Source organism: Suncus etruscus, chromosome 3, assembly GCF_024139225.1.
Source record: "Suncus etruscus isolate mSunEtr1 chromosome 3, mSunEtr1.pri.cur, whole genome shotgun sequence".
Classification (NCBI taxonomy): domain Eukaryota; kingdom Metazoa; phylum Chordata; class Mammalia; order Eulipotyphla; family Soricidae; genus Suncus; species Suncus etruscus.
The window spans coordinates 129,475-145,929 of NC_064850.1; the positions used below are offsets into that span (position 1 = coordinate 129,475).

General features: G+C 45.9%; 1 protein-coding gene and 1 non-coding gene across 2 annotated transcripts in view; both read right to left on the reverse strand.

Annotated features, from left to right (window-relative positions):
* Positions 1-9,532: 9,532 nt before the first annotated feature.
* Positions 9,533-16,455, reverse strand: part of ATG14 (autophagy related 14) — a 44,225-nt gene continuing 37,302 nt past the window's right edge. Inside the window, exons 7-10 of the mRNA XM_049770544.1 lie at positions 16,110-16,227; positions 14,586-14,676; positions 14,422-14,507; positions 9,533-10,114 (exon numbers count right to left, since the gene is read on the reverse strand). Coding sequence (XP_049626501.1) covers positions 9,808-10,114; positions 14,422-14,507; positions 14,586-14,676; positions 16,110-16,227 — 602 coding nt within the window. The 3' untranslated portion in view covers positions 9,533-9,807. The remainder of the gene's footprint in view (positions 10,115-14,421; positions 14,508-14,585; positions 14,677-16,109; positions 16,228-16,455) is intronic.
* Positions 11,631-11,737, reverse strand: LOC126005558 (U6 spliceosomal RNA). The gene has a single exon (XR_007494607.1). It is a non-coding gene; the product is annotated as a U6 spliceosomal RNA (small nuclear RNA).

Here is a 16,455-nt window from a genome sequence, read left to right on the forward strand (position 1 = left end):
AGGCAAATGCTTTATCTCCATGCTATCTCTCCGGCCCCTTCCACGGGGACCGTTTGATCCACTATCTTGTGGGTTGTGGACTCATGCTCCAGTCAATACTGAGAAGCTGTCCCAGTCTCCTATAGACACTTCATTTTCTTCTCCTGTTCATCGTGGTTGGCTAAGGTCGAACATTCTAGCTGTTGGTAAGAGGTAGGATATAGTGTAACTGTGGGATTATTCTTTGGACAGAAACCCCTTTCTGGAACCTGACAATGTATAAGCACTTACAAGGAGATTCTGGGTGAAGGCTGACCAATTGACTCTTGCATAATGTTTGGAAGTCCAGAGAATTTAGAGAGGAAAACCAAGAGTAAGGAGGACATGTTCTTGGTGAGTTCTCGGTCAGTAAGGGGGTGTTTGGGGTATCAGGTTCACTGTTGTCCTCTGTGGGGTCCAGTTGGCTTTGTTGATGCGACACAATGTATTCACTATTTCTACCACCTCCATGAATCCCACAGTCTCAACTTTCACCATCACTTTGCAAACACCTCTACTGCCTCCTCTCCTTATACTTCATTTGCAACAATGGGGCCCCAGGGCCAAAAAAACTAAGTGAAGTGGAGCAGCCTGAAATAGGGCTGTTAAAGGGTTAACCCCAGGGCTCAGTGTGCCCAAGGGTCCAGGAAAGTCCACAGCCTCAATGAAGACCATGAACCTTCAGAGATGCAATCAACTACACAAGGTTTATTCATCCAGAGCTCTGGGGTCCACCACCTCCTCTCCTGTAGCAGCAGGTTCAGTTCGCAGTGGAACCCTAAGCCTTGCCATCCCCAGATTTTTATGGGAATTCATATGATAATGAAGTTACAAACTTTAAACATTTCATAGGATCACACAAGTGTTACAATTAAAAACAACCAATAATGCAAGCTGAAAAAGGCACAATTCGTAACTATCCCAGACCCCCTTTGACATCAGCCAACCTAGTCCTCATTGTGATGGTATGTAGAGATATGGCTTGTGGCAGGGTGGAGGCCTTGTTTCCTTGGTAACACAGTTACAAGGGCTATCTGGGGAGGGAGCCTGGTTTCTTATCTCTTCTTATACTATAGCTCAGGACAAGTCAGTAGCAGAAGCAAGAAATAGCATTAATCTTCATCTTACCATTATTCTACACCTATTGCTCTGCTCTTATGTGCTTTGGGTTATTAATTCTCACCTGAATTTCATGTATGTTGGTTTATTGCCCCTTCAACTATTTATTTTTTTGGGTTTTGGGGTCACACCTGGCTGTGCTCAGGGGTTACTCCTGGCTCTATACTCAGAAATTGCTCCTGGCAGGCTCAGGGGACCCTATGGGATGCCAGAATTCGAACCTTCTGCAAACAAGGCAAACACTTTACCTCCATGCTATCTCTCCGGTCCCCCTTGAATTATTTTTATGTTTGTTTAAAGGTTTACCTAGAACAATACCTAGTTTAATAAATGACAAAGGCAAGGCATTCTTAGCTGCCTAGGTTCTGCCCTTTGCCCAGGCTTCGAGGCCTGGGCTGTCCTGGTATGTCCTGTCTATTGTTCAGGCTTTGGGGCTCTAGTTAAACTTTAAACAAAACCCGTAAGCAGAAGCGTGACTCACAGAAGCAGAAGCATGAAAGCATGATTAAAATATTTCAATCTCATCATTTCATTTTCAACACTGGTACTTCTGTGTTTTGCCTGGGAATTTAAGGGGATAGAAATCAAATCCAGGCCATCTACATGCAAAGTTTACACTCCAGTTCATTGAACTATTTTTCTGAAGACACACTTTAACATGGCATGTGCGGCCCTGCCTCCAGTTTAAACTATGTCCTCTCCTCTCAAATTGTCCACTGCTTCTTGGGGACACGCCCACCAATCTTTCTTGAGAATGAGCATCACATTCAGCTGTGTCTGGATCTCATGGTTTTACTTCTGAAAATGGAGGCATCTCAAATGTGAGGGTAGAATGTGAGGAGGGACAAACAGAAGGAGCCCGTTGCAGGCCTCCATGGCCCTGAGCACCTGCCTCTCATCAGGGTTTTGGGCATATAACTTCCTCCAAGTTGAGTTTGTGTCAAGTTTGTTTTCCCTACACTAGTTCCAATAGCTGGTTCTGCAGCACCAGCAGGTGGTGCAGCTGCTCCTTCTCAGAGCCCAGCTGCTGGAAACTGGCAAGTGGCTGATATACAGGTCCTGCTGTTGACACGGAGACTGAGCCTGCCCGTGTTGCTCTACCACCTTCGGTCAGATGCTGGAGTGAGGAGGAGGACAGGTAGCCAAGGTGGTCTGCTCCTGAGGCTTGATGTGCTGGGTTCATGCACAGACTCCCTGGCCCCAAGCAGGCAGTAGCTGGTGCAATTCCCTCGCATAGATCTTAGTAACAGGGCCTAAGAGCTGACCTCCCCCTAACCCAACTCCCCTTCCTCCTTAAACTCAGACTCCATACTTCCTTAGAATATTTTCTCGGGGCCGGTGAGGTGGCACTACAGGTAAGGTGTCTGCCTTGCAAGCACTAGCCAAGGAAGGACCACGGTTCGATCCCCCAGCGTCCCGTATGGTCTCCCCAAGCCAGGGGCAATTTCTGAGCGCTTAGCCAGGAGTAACCCCTGAGCATCAAACGGGTGTGACCAAAACAAAACAAAAAGAATATTTTCCCATGGCCATAAGGAGTCTCAGTGTTGCAGTCAATAGCGGAACTTGGATCCAAGCTCACTGCTTAAGCTACTGTTCCAATCCATCCTGGATCTTGACCATCCTCTGCTTCTGCTCTTAGTCTGGGAAGAACAGTTAATGTGGTGACCCTTTTCCTATGTAATACTGTACTCTGCTCCAAGCTCTGCCTTTAGGCTTGCTCACCCCACCCCCAGCCTTCCCCTTAAATTGCAGGCAGCACTGTCCCTGCTCCTTGTTAAACTACTTAAGTTCCCTTTATCCAGGGCTTATTCTGCACTTGTGCAAGGCTCATCAGTGCTCTTTTGAATTTGCTGGCCTCTGCCTGGAGCTGTACTTCCTTCTCTGAGGACCCAGTGCTTATTTGGGAGCAGCTAGGATCACCACCTCACCCCTTCTTTCTTAGTTCATTGCCTGTTTCTTGGAATTCTTTCCTGTTTGTCTTCTGGGCTGACCATTTATCACCCTTGTGATTTTTCCAGACCCTTTGCAATGTAGCTTCTTTCCTTATTTTGGGTTCATGGGAGAATCTACAGAAAATGCTCTGAAGAGACATGGATGTCAGTGACTGAACAGTTGTAAGACACCCCTCAAGTTCTCTACATTTCTTTCTTTTTTCTTTTATTTCTTTTCCCTTTTTATGTTAAACATCTAATTACTTTATTTAAACACTATGGTTACAAAATAGTTCATAATTGAGTTTGAGTCATACAATGTACACCAACCTTCACAAGTGCACATTTCCCACCACCAATGTCCCCAGATTCCCTGCCACACAACTCACTCCGTCTCTGGGGCAGGCAATGCACTCTCCCTCTCTTCCTCTCTCTAACTCTTGTCTCTTTTTCCCTTTTTATATACTGTTTTGCACGAACATTAATGAAGGGAAACCTTGCCTATCATGTTAGCCCTTTTAGCACCTAGTTCTTGTCCAGTGTTTTTTGTTTTTGTTTTATTGGTTTTTGGGTTACACCCAGCAGTGCTCAGGAGTTCCTCCTGGCTCTACACTCAGAAACCGCTCCTGGCAGGCTCGAGGGACCATATGGGATGCCGGGATTCGAATCACCATCTTTCTGCATGCAAGGTATATGCCTTACCTCCATGCTATCTCTCCGGCCCCCGGAGTGCTCAGTTTTAACTATCATTGTCACAGTGGACCCTTCTCTATCTCCCCTGACTGCATTCCCTGCTGTCAAGCTTCCTACTTGACTGGTCCTCTTGGCCCTCATCTCAACTGTCTCTGGATATTATTACCATGTTATCTTTTATTTTTCCTATGTGCCACAAATGAGTGAGATGGTTTTATATCTATCTCTCTCCCTGTGACTCATTTCATTCAGAACAATACTTTCCATATCCATCCAGAAACAAGCAATTATCACTGTTTCAACTGTTTCTTTAGCCACTCAGTTGGGTTGTTTCCAGATTCTGGCTAGTGTAAATGATGCTATGACAAACAGGAATGCAGAGGGCATTTCTGTATGTACTCCTGGGGTTCCTAGGGTATATTCCTATGAGTGGTATTGCTGGATCAGATGAAAGCTTAATATCTAATCTTTTGAGGACAGTCCATCTTGTTTTCCAAAATGGCTGGACCAGTCATTCCCTCAAGCAGTGAACAAGAGTCCTTTTCTCCCTGCATTCACACAAGCACTAGCTGATCTTGCTGCTTTGAGTATTCTATCTCTGTCATTTTCATCATTGTGATCCGGATGTGCCTTGGGGTGCTTTTATTTGGGTCTGATTTAGCTGCACACTTTTGACATCCAGGATGTGGTTGCATACATTCTTCAGCTCTGGCAAATTCTCAGCAGTGGTGTTTTTGACTATTGCTTCTTCATAGGTGGTTTTTCCTATCTATCTGGGACCCCTATGATTCTTATGTTACTGTTGAATATATTCCAAATGTCTATTGTCATTTGTTCACTTATTTTGAGGAATTTTCCCGCTTCTCTTAGTGTATTTGAAGGCTCTTTCCAGCATCTTATGTTGTAGTGAGGTGTTATTCACTTTATATTTCAGCTGACTTTGTCATACCTGTTTCAAGTTTTCACATTCCTTTTTTTGTTTTTGTTTTTTTTTTTTTTTTTTGGCCACACCCATTTGATGCTCAGGGATTACTCCTGGCTAAGCACTCAGAAATTGCCCCTGGCTTGGGGAGACCATATGGGACGCCGGGGGATTGAACTGTGGTCCTTCCTTTGGCTAGCACTTGCAAGGCAGACACCTTACCTCTAGTGCCACCTCTCCAGCCCCAAGTTTTCACATTTCTACCATCATCTCTCTTAAACCTATTGCTATCCAATCCTTAGTTTCTTTGAGTTCTTTGAGCATCCTCCACATTCCCTCCATATTGTCCTGATCAGAGAGGATATATAGGAAGTGGGACCAGGCTGAGAGAATGGATGCTCACAGACTGGCTTCAGTCCTACTACCATATTAAGCAACTGGCAGGTCCCTTTCTCTACCCAGACACATACTGCAATGGCCACAGGAGGCTGCCAACCTTGCCAGCGATGAAACCTCGATGGAGGCTGAGGGAAGGCCTTGGAGGCATCCCTTTCAATGGGGGGGGGTGGAGGTCACTGTTTTCAGAGACCTACCATGGCTGCAGAAGGCTGGCAAACAGGCCAGGATGAAGGAAGGCCTTTTAGTCAGCTTGGGCGGTGTTTGAAGGGGTCATTGTGCCCACACCACCAAGCTAGTGTCCTCTTGGTTTGGGAAAAGGTTTGATGGGAGGGACTGGTTGTACCTACAGACCTGCAATGGCCACAGCAGTCTGGCAACCAGGCTGGTGATGAAACCAGAAGGATGCTGAGGGAAGGCCATGAAGACAACTTGGCCATTTGAAGGGGGGAGCCTGAGGTCACTGGGCCTGCCCCACCAAGCTAGTATTCTTGTAGTTTGGGAAAAGGAGGGTTGAATGGGGGTCCTGAGGATCACTGTGCCCACCTCACTCAGCACTGAAATGGGCCAGCACAGGAGGGGAGGAATGACTCAAGCATTGGGGGCTGTTATATTTGCTTAAAAAGATTTTCAGGGATTCACTGAGTGGAGGTGCTGGAGCAATAACAACAAAAAAAAATGTTTAAATTATCAGGAAATATTAGATTGAGAACCTTAGCAATATAAGCATCGTTTGTTTTGTGACAACATCTAGCAGTGCTCAAGGATCACTCCTGGCAGGACTAGGGGTACCATACATCATGCAGGAATCGAACCTGGGTCAGTGACATGCAAGAAAAGAGACTGAAAGAGTAACAGTACAAATCCAGTTTGGAGGGGCTGGAGAGATAGCACAGCGGTAGGGCATTTGCCTTGAACATGGCCAACCCAGGACGGACCCGGGTTCGAGTCCAGGCATCCTAGGTCTGGGTGTGGCCCCAAAACCAAAAATAATAAAATAATAATAATGATCCAGTTTGGAAGTGCCTCCACTTCCTCCTGCTGGCTGGCCACCTGCTCCAGGTGAAGTATAGTGACTATAGTGACAGTCCTTGCATTTCTCCAAAACGAATCAAATCCTAGTTTCTTCCACTGCTGTCCCCACTGGTATCTCTTTACTGGCGAATGGTTCCTTTCTATAATAACTGAACCTTATCATTCATTATCCATCTGAGAATGAGTTACACAAAGGAAATAGAGAGGTAGAGAACTCGAAGGCTGTAATTTGAGTCCAGAGCCTGCAAAAGTCCAAGCTTTGTTTTGTTGGAGTTCTTCATTTGTTTTGGTTTTGGGGCCACAGCCATCAGCGCTCAAGGTTACTCCTTGCTCTGAACTCGGAAATCACTCCTGTCAGGGTCAGAGCAGTGGCGCAGCAGTAGGGTATTTGCCTTGCACGCGGCTGATCCAGGACGAACCGCGGTTCAATCCCGTGTCCCATATGGTCCCCCAAGCCAGGAGTAATTTCTGAGCACATAGCCAGGCGTAACCTGAGCGTCATTGGGTGTGGCCCCAACCCCCCCTCCCCCCAAAAAGGAAGAAATCACTCCTAGCAGGCTTTAAGTATCATATGGAATGCCAGGGATCTTAGGTCGGCCAGTAAAGGCAAATGCCCTACCCACTGTGTCATCACCCGGCCCCTCTTCCAAGCTCTGCTAGGAGCAACCTTCAAGCACCAAGCATTGGGCGTAGCCCTGAACATCATGGGGTATGTTCCCCAAATAAACCAAAAAAGGGAATGGAAGGATTCTTTAAATCCATTCAAATCTTTCTTTGAGGGACAAGACAGACTTCCACCATTTTTCAGCCAGAAGACAGACTAGGCTTGTTTCACAGGTGCTCCCCAGTCAGCAGGTCTCGGAGGAATCTGAAAGAGCTACACAAACTCTAGGTCATCAGCGGGTATGTGTCATGCTGAAAGCAATTGTGCCCACAATTGTCCTCACTACTGCATTTGTGCTTGTAAGAACGTCTTCCCTGCAAAACAGTACCAATGGAACGGCCCCCGACCCCACCAATAGCCTAGAACTTGTGTAAAATACTCCATGTTTGATCTCATTCTTGCTAAACCTCCTTGTTCCAGATGATCAGAGCTTAAAAATTATGGCCGTGTCCTCAAAGCATTGTTAAAAGATTTATTGCAACAATACAACAAAAGTTTAGAAAACATTTGAATGACTCAAACTGGCTTGGAAGTTACAGAGCAAGGGAAGTTCCTGCATGTGATGGGACATCAGTTTCAGGACACCCCAGTTCTCAGCTCTTACAATGAGCTTCTCCACACAGGAGTCCTCACAGCTCCAGGCGGGCACCCAAAACAACAGTAACGCTGACTTCCCCCTAAACTCTCAGACGTGCAAAACTTTTTTGTATTTCATGACAACCCCCCACCAGCAAAAAAAGAAAAGTCTTTCACAGACTATTTCAAGCAACCAATTTGGCGCCTGTGGATTTTTTCCATTAGTATTACCTTGTTTCAAATTATTTTGCTATGGAAAAAAGACCAAATATTATGGCTTTTTGTTTGAAAAAATACCAGCTTCAATTTTAAAAAGCTGTTTACATATGGTTCTGGCACCTACGTGAAAGATTTTAATGAGCAGCAAAAAGAGTAGAAAATACAGTGGTTTGAAATGTATATTTAAGTCTATTTATTTACATAGTGTATTCAGTGCAAAATAATGAAAACCAAAATATCTCAGCAGTATAAGCCAGTATGTTGGTGTTCAAAAGCTCTTAAGGGTTCATCATTTAACCCTAAGTAAAGTGCCTATCATTGATATCAACAACAATCCCTATACCGGTCCCTATACGAGTATGCCAATCCCCACAGATCTCTAAATTTCCCATGTCCTTGAGAATTTCTTAAACTAGCCTGTGGTCTCTGAATTCTATTCTTGACCTTCGTCTCACGCTCGTGTCTCCTAAGAGGCTTGAGAAAAACTGTGACTACTGTGCAGCACTCTTCACTGGGCCTCCAACCCCAGTAGCCAACTCAAAGGTAGGTCAGCTCCTCCTCTTGAGGATCTGAAGTGCCTGGACAGAGAATTTCATGGGACTTGAATTCACAGGTCTCCCAACGCATTCTCTGCCACTGATGCTCACAGATGGAGCCATGAGCCAAACTCGGCACTCAGGATGAGGAACACTTTGAATAGACACCACCTGTGCTGGAGCCCACCTTGAGGAAAGCTGAGGCAGTCGGGCACCAGTGGCTCTGGGATAAAGACACACATCCTCTGCGAGGTTTCCCAAGAGTCATAAAAGAACTAAATAGATACAATAGCAAAAGCTATATAGCACCTCGGGCCTGGAGGCATAGTATCAACTATCATTACAGTGACAATGCAGCAGGGTGGGGTAGGGCAGACCTCCTGAGGATGTATCTGAGGTACTATCATGCTAATCACGCCAAACAAGGTATGGGGAGAATGCTTCAGGAATTTTTCATAGGTTTGCTTTTTGGAGTTGTTACATAGAATATTGTGTGCGCATGTGTGTATACACACAGTATTAAAAATTTAAAAAATTATTTACATATTTGTACATAATGCCTCTACAATTTTCCTGTAAGATTGTCACTAAGAGAATGACCAAGACCTAGGAGCTGAAAAGGAGCTTTTGGAAGGAACAAAATTCCAGCTGCGCTTTCCTAGGAGCTGCGCAAGGCAGGAATTGCTCTGCCTTTCTCACAAGGATGTCCACAGACGACACCAGCTCTGGGCAATAAGCAGGCAGAGTGACATTTCCAGGGGAACCTTTCACCAAAGTGTCCCAGGAAGATCAGATGTGGCAGGAATGAGCAGAGGCCCCTCAGGGAAGTGACCCTTTATTTAACCAATGTCCAGGCTATGTCTGCATAAGGGAATCAATCATGGAAAAGCCTTCCACATAGTGTAGAAGTCAGGAACCCATCAAGATAGGTAAGAATAAACTTAATTCCTCTCAGAATAAAAAAAATAGCTTAAAAATATCTAGGGCATTATTGCAGTTAGGATCTTTCTGTTCATAGATGTGGGGTGAAGGGTGGGAATGGGGGGACTGTAGTTTCTTTGGTGCTGGGGAGAAATAAAACAGAAATGTTCCGCAAGCACAAACACACAGCAGCACAAACAGAATAGCTTTTAAATGACTCCTAGCCCCTCAAGAGACAATGAAACAAAAATGACAACCCCTTCCAAGCCGAACAAAAATTAATGACCTAACGACCATACCTGACCAGATTATAAAGAAATCAAGTATTGCAAATCGCTTGCTGGTTCTCTATAGAAGAGAAAAAATAGTGTAAAAAGAAACATGAAATGGTTTTATCTTTCAAGTCCACCTGCTGGAGTGAAAACCACGCCCTGTGATTCAGCCTTTCCCCATAACATGCTGACACACAGCCCCGTGTCAGAGGCCAGGTGGGTCCCAGAGGCCAGGGGGGTCCGTGGCCTGTGGTCATGCATTTCGGCCTCCACAGAAGTGGCTGTGGCTGGAGTCCTGTCGCCCTGCAGGGCTTTGGAGAGGGCCCAGGACCCTGGATTCCCATGACCAGCATGGCAGCCACCCGGGCCACGTGACAGAAAAGCATCTCTCCCCTACTTGAGCAACAATGTTCAATCCGTTTTGTTCCAGGCACGATTTCTTTCACCTAAACGTTTACCTAAGGTCACTAGAGCCCAGTCCAAGAGCTTTCCTGGTGCCTGCGTGCTAGCGGTGTCCTGTGTAGGCTTTAAACCAGGAGGTGACAGAAGCAGCGGCTGAGGAAATCATGCCGCCTGCGCTGCTGCTGGCGATAGGCGGGGATGCCTGTGGGCTCTGGCTCTGGGACACCTCCACAGGCTGGGAAGGGATGTCACAGAAGCGGGGACTGGGCAGGTTCTCCCAGTCTGTGCCCAGGTCAGTCTCCTCGTCACTGACGCGCTCATCTCCACTCTCGTCCGATTCTCCAGTGGCACCGGGGTCCACAAACTCCATGGACTCCTCGAGGTCGGCACGTATCTCAAAGGGTCCTGACCTGTGAGCAGACAGTGACAGGCTCTCGTGAGACAGGCACCATTGTTCCAGGGAACTGTCCCTGAGTTGGGGGCACAGAGCCGCCCCCTAGCTGGCTCTGCATCAGCCCACCATTGCACTTTGTTTTTTAAACAGTGGCTGCTTCCCAGGGGAATGAACGAGGTCACCACACCAGCCACACCATTCTCTGTACCATTCTCTGTACTGCCTGCTTTGTCGTCTCTGCTGCTCCAAGGCTGATTTTCAAGCTACACTTCACATTGGGACAGCCAGACATGAGAGGCTCACTTGTGGAAACAGTGAGTGGCAAGCAGAAAAAACACTGTGAGGGTCTCTGCCCTTAGAAGCCACCACTGATTCAACTCTATAGGCACTAAAGACTTAGTATGGTTGGCTGGATGCAGATCAGCGAAGTTTCCTCGGAATGGGGCCTAGGACAGGCTCTCACAAACATCTAATTATGATGATTATCGTTTTGGGACCATAGGCAGAGTGCTTAGGAGTGCTTCCTTGCAATGTCTTGGGAGTTTATGGGGTGTTGGGATTCAAACTTTCTCAAACCTCTACCCGCTGCAGCCTGTATCTCCGCTCTGGGGTGTTACCTGAAGGTTTTCCATAAAGCTCAGCTCTCTTCTCCCTTTTCTTTTGCTTGCCAAACGCCAGCACCAACCTTCCAGACACTACTATTCCCACCTCCCCAACGACCCTCCATCCTCGAACCTAGAGATGCTCCCTTCCTACCACAAAATGAGCCCCTTGATTATTAACATGATGCTCGAGCTGGGTCCTCACACCCGTTTCCCAACTAGCATCCTGCCTGCACCCCAATGCGCATAGCAGATCTCTCCCCATTTGCTGCTGAAAAGTCCACGAGCAACATCAGAGTCTTAGTGGAGCTCTCTTCTTTTTAAACCCAGCATCTCTGGTTCCTTTCACGCATCGCAGCTGTCCCAGGAGCCTCGGCACCTCCTATCAAGCTGACTCCTGCTTCTTGGAAGCACAGGGCCACTCCAATGGCACAGGCCGGTTATTAAGTAAGAACTTCAAATAAGGGCCGGAGAGCACTCTCTAGGAGCAGTTTCCCCAAGCACAGAGCTGGACATAGTCCCAGGACACACAAGATGCGGCTCTTGAACCAAAAGAAACAAATTTGAAATGCATTTTAATGAAAGCCAGTGGTGGATGGCTCACCAAGCAACCAGTTGGAACAATATGGCTTCAGTGACTGACTTGTTGCTGAAAGGAGCCTAAGGACCCCTCACCGAAGTTCCATCACCAGAATTTTCCTCCATGGATACCTCTGCCCTCATTTCTAGCTTTTAGTACCCACCTTCAGTTCTAGAAAATCAGAGAATTTAATAAGTAAAACATGATGTTTTTGCCTAATATCTTTGGAGTACAAAGATTATAAGATAATTCTCACTTTCTGTTTGGCTAGTGTCTGCCTTTTCATTCACAACCCGAAACCAGAGTGTTTTCTCATGAGATTGTGGAGCATTTTCTTTCTTTTTTTTTTTTTAAATATGGAACGCTTCACGAATTTGCGTGTCATCCTTGCGCAGGGGCCATGCTAATCTTCTCTGTATCGTTCCAATTTTAGTATATGTGCTGCCGAAGCGAGCACATTGTGGAGCATTTTCTAAAAAGCCTTTTGCAAAAACCTTTTGGAAAAATTATCTGGTTGACATCACAAAGCCAAGAATACCCATGGATGAAAATGATAGATAGACTTTAGGACAATCATGTACTAATGTCAGCACAATGTCAGTAAAGACTGATCCAGGAAGAATCTTAGATGCTAACTCTAGGGCAGACGGCTGAGAAGGGTAATTAACTGCACAACCCGATGGCTTCTCTGACTGCTCATTAGGTGCAAGGAAGAGAGAGGCAGGGATGACAGTGAAGATGGAGAAGGTACTCTGGCTAAGTGATCAGCTCCGTCTTGCCAGTGAGGGATGGGAGACAAGGACAGAAAGTACAGACTGAATTAATTCTGGGGAAACAGCATAGAAATGCAATGGGAACAGGAACAAAGTTGTTAGTGTTGTCTGAGACAATACAGGCTCAGAAGCGCTCCAGCTTTAGAGGAATTTAGAATTAGAATTAGAATGCCACACCTGACAGCTTCCAGGTCTCAGGTGGAGGGGGAAGGGCCACAGAGCAGTGGAAAGAGACTGCAACCACCACCCAGAAGAATATTATCTTCCACACTGACATGGGAGTAAAAGACGTAAAAATATTGTCAGTGTTAAATTTGCTGCTTCAGGGGCCGGAGAGATAGCATGGAGGTAGGGTGTTTGCCTTGCTTGCAGAAGGACGGTGGCTCGAATCCCGGCATCCCATATAGTCCCCTGAGCCTGCCAGGATCGATTTCTGAGTGTAGAGCCAGGAGGAACCCGAGCGCTGCCAGGTGTAACCCAAAATCCAAAAAACAAAAAAACAAAAAACTTACTGCTTCAAAAGTTATCATGGTTAACTAAGAAGATGCTTAGTGTTAGGAAACACACATAGAGGAAAGGTCAAACTTATTCTCACAGAATTCAGGAGAGGAATCCTGTATGATAGTTATGGAGGGGCCATGCGCAGTGATGCTCAGAACTTATTCTGGTTCTGTGCTCAGGAGTCACTGGGGATTGAACCCAAGTCAGCCATGTAAGGCCAGTAGTTATTCAGAAATATGGCTCTGGGTCTAAACTCAATTTTTAAAACTTTTTTTTCTGTGACAACAGTTGGGATGTCAGTGCACTGGCAGGGATTGGTGGCAGACATCTGTAGACCTGCGAGTCCAGTTGTCCCACATTGGAGTCTCGAATTGGCTGCCACCAGTGAGCTGCTGTTAGGGTCTGATTCAATATGCTGCCCCACTCACAGTTTATTCCTATTTCTAACATTGAGATTTCTGTGGCTGTGAACCACTGTTGTAGAATTTCAGTTCCTATAGAATAATCCACAATTCTGGTTGTATTTTCTGGGGCAAGACCAAGGAGACTCTTCGAGGAGTCTGTCCTCTGTCTCAGAAAAGGGAACTGCTGGGAGGGTCGGAGGGCAGAGGAAGCAGCGGCAGACTAGCCTAGAGAGGGTGAAGATAGCAAATCTCCTCCCCCCCCCATATGGGGACTGTTGGCTCTGAGTCTATGCAGGGGACTCCCCTGGGCCTTGGTGTCAGAATCAAAGCAAATAGGTGGTGGAAAGAGAACCCCATAAGGACCTTCTCACCTTTTACTTTTCTTCGTTCTCTTTCAGTTAGTGAAAATAAGCGGGAGAGATAATACAGGGGGACTGAGGCGCTTGCCTTGCACCACATCTAGTCCCGAGTACCCCCTGAGTACTGCTGAAAGGGACCTAAACTGCCCTTGTCCCAGGTGAATATACATGATCAAAATCATTTGCCTGCAGAAATCAATGGGGAGTTGGTTACAAGAGGAGATGCCTCAGCACCCAGGAAGTACAAGCATGGTCGCATGGTCACATTTCAGTCAGTGAAACCACTTCAGGCCAGGACAGCAAGAGACTCCTCTGGGCCTGGTGACTCTGGTCTGTCGTTCACTTTTGCTTTTAAGCCAATGGCTTGTCTGTCCTATCAATTCCCAGCAAGTGATAGCCAGACTTCTCACTAACAAGAAGAAAACTGTACATGACAATTCTGAGGGGAAGGAAAGGGCAGGCATAAAATGTAGAAAAGAGAATGTAGGAAGTAAAGGTAGGGGTGGGCTTCTCAGCAGGGATAAAGAAGGAACCAGCACACAGGTGCCCTCAACACATGGAGTCCATCACCCCATCTGAGGGATTTAAAAAAAAATCTAGTATTAAGGCCAGAGTGATGGTACAGTAGGTAGGACATTTGCCTTGCATGCAGCTGACCCAAGTTTAATCCTTGGCATCTCATAAGGTTCCCTGAGCAATCCAGGAGTAATTTCTGAGCACAGAGCCAGAAGCACACCTGAGCATATCAGATGAGGCCAAGCCCCACCATCACACCACCACAAAAAGTAAAAAGAATCTAGTATCGAGCCCAAGAGATAGTGTGATTTACACATGGCCAGCCCAGCCCAGGTTAGGTCACTGGTATTCCAGATGGTTCCCAAGTTTGCCAGGAGTAACCCCTGAACACAACAGGTATGGTCCTCAAACAGAACAAATAAAACAAAACCTGGTTTTAATCTTCATTGAGAAACTTCCTGGTAAAACCCAAACTGATATAAAGGATGAGTTTCCTCAGTTCTGTCTCTTTTCAAGTACTCACATACAAGTTTGGTTATAAGTCAGCAATCCAGGGCCACTTAGAGAAAGCAAGGAACACCCTCTTACCTGCCAAGGTGCTCAGAATTCGGACTGACCAGGTACATTAGATTCCTGAGAGTATGCAGTGGTTGTAATTGATCTAAATTTACATGCTAGAAGAAGAAAAGAATTGGTTAATATTTGTAGCCAGGTAAAAAGTGGAAGACTTAGTTCATAGCATATTTTCCTACCTGAGAAAAGCAAAGGTAAAGAATATTGGCATTCAGCTTCTTCACAGCTCGAGTAAATTTCTGTCTGCTGAGATTTTCCCCACAGAATTCACTGTAAAACAAACACATGATTTGTAAACTTGCATTTCCTTGAGGACATCCTCCATGAAAATGTTCATTTTAAAGACTGTGCAAATGCAGAAGTCCCCTCCCCACCCCAAGATCACACACAGCCAGTGATTGACACCAACGCTTAGTGAGAGACACACCTGTCCCTCTGCCTCTGACCAGACTGCATGGAGCAGACACCTCCTACTCAAAAGCCACAGCTCTCATACTGCATCTGTCAAGTAGCCAATGCACACACCCTCTGACAAGACTATTCAACCCTTGCGCCACAGAGTGTGTGGACACTCTGATGAGATGAAGGGCGCAGGATCTAGGTACAAGGGAGACGCTGGCCCAACCAGGAGTATCCACATGGGAAGCTCAGCTGCTGTCCAACTAGTGAAGATGCCAGTGGAAAGTTCAGAACCCCCTGCTCTAGAGCCCCACCAGTCATAGGACTCTGCAGCTCTTCTCCTCTTCTAGCCCAAGGGCCGGGACTGTCTCTGCCTGCAGGCTTTTTCCCTCCAGATCCAGACCCACACTGCAAGCTCAGCTCTCCTAGGAGCCTACAGCGCCACCCAGGCCCCTCCAGCGCAACAAATCATTCAAACCACACCAATTCTCTCACCATGTCCAAAGTCCCCACACATTACTGACCCCTATAGGACTGCTGACTCACTGGCCAGTTATCCCAAGAAAATGCAAGTAGAGAAGAGGGGAGAATTAGGTTTTCTTCACCTCTAAGACTCCTTGGTCCTGGGACAGAACCTGGCATACAACAGGTGCTCAAGAAGCCATTTTATAAAAACTGAAAATGCAGAATACTATCTGCAGGGTGGAGTAGCAGGCATTCATATTTATTTATATTTGTTTCAGAGGCAATAGCCAGATGGCAAGTAAGAAAGTTTCCCCAAACTAGGTAGAAATTTCAAGTGTTACAATTTACCAGTTATGAACATGCCTTTTACTGGAATATCCCAAGTTTTCCTACTACTTTTCTTTTTGTGGAAGAATTTTCTGTGTTTGGGCTTCTCAAAGACTTTTGTGTACAACTGTAAAGTAAGGAAACAAATTGACAAGCAGGACTTTTCAATTAATCTCAACAAAGATTATGAATGATCTTAAAACTTCATGGTCAGATTTATTCTGCCAGGGCAATATTTAAATTTTGGGTATTGGTATAATCAGAAAATGCAGGAACGTGGGACAGGAGAGAGCACAGCGGCAGGGCATTTGCATTTCAAGAAGCCAACCTGGGCCGACCCAGGTTAGATCCCCGACATCCCATATGGTTCCCCGAGCCTGCAGGAGTGATTCTGAGCACAGAATCAGGAGTAACCCCTGAGTGACACCAGGTATAACCCAAAAACCAAAAAAAAAAAAAAAAAAAAAAAGTACATGAGATCCATGGTGGCATTACCACCATCAATTACTTGCCTGTTGCACAGCTTTTTGGGGAGATTTACATCGAGTATGTGAGACAAGATGTTGACGAGCTGCGTCGCATAGCACAAAGCAGCACTGATGGTATAGGCAGGGTTATTGTGCTCCATATCTAAAGCAGGAAAACAGCAATCAGACAGACAACCTTAATTCCAACCAAAGTACAAGGAGACTAAATCTTACGATCTGAAATTCTATTATCATTGAAGATCACATTTTACTTTTTACTCATAAAACACCTTTGGCCAGACAATAATGCTACGTCTTTTTCTGTTGAGTGGAATGTAATCAAACAAATGGGTCAAACAGGGTTAACAACAAGAGCACAAATAAAATGAAA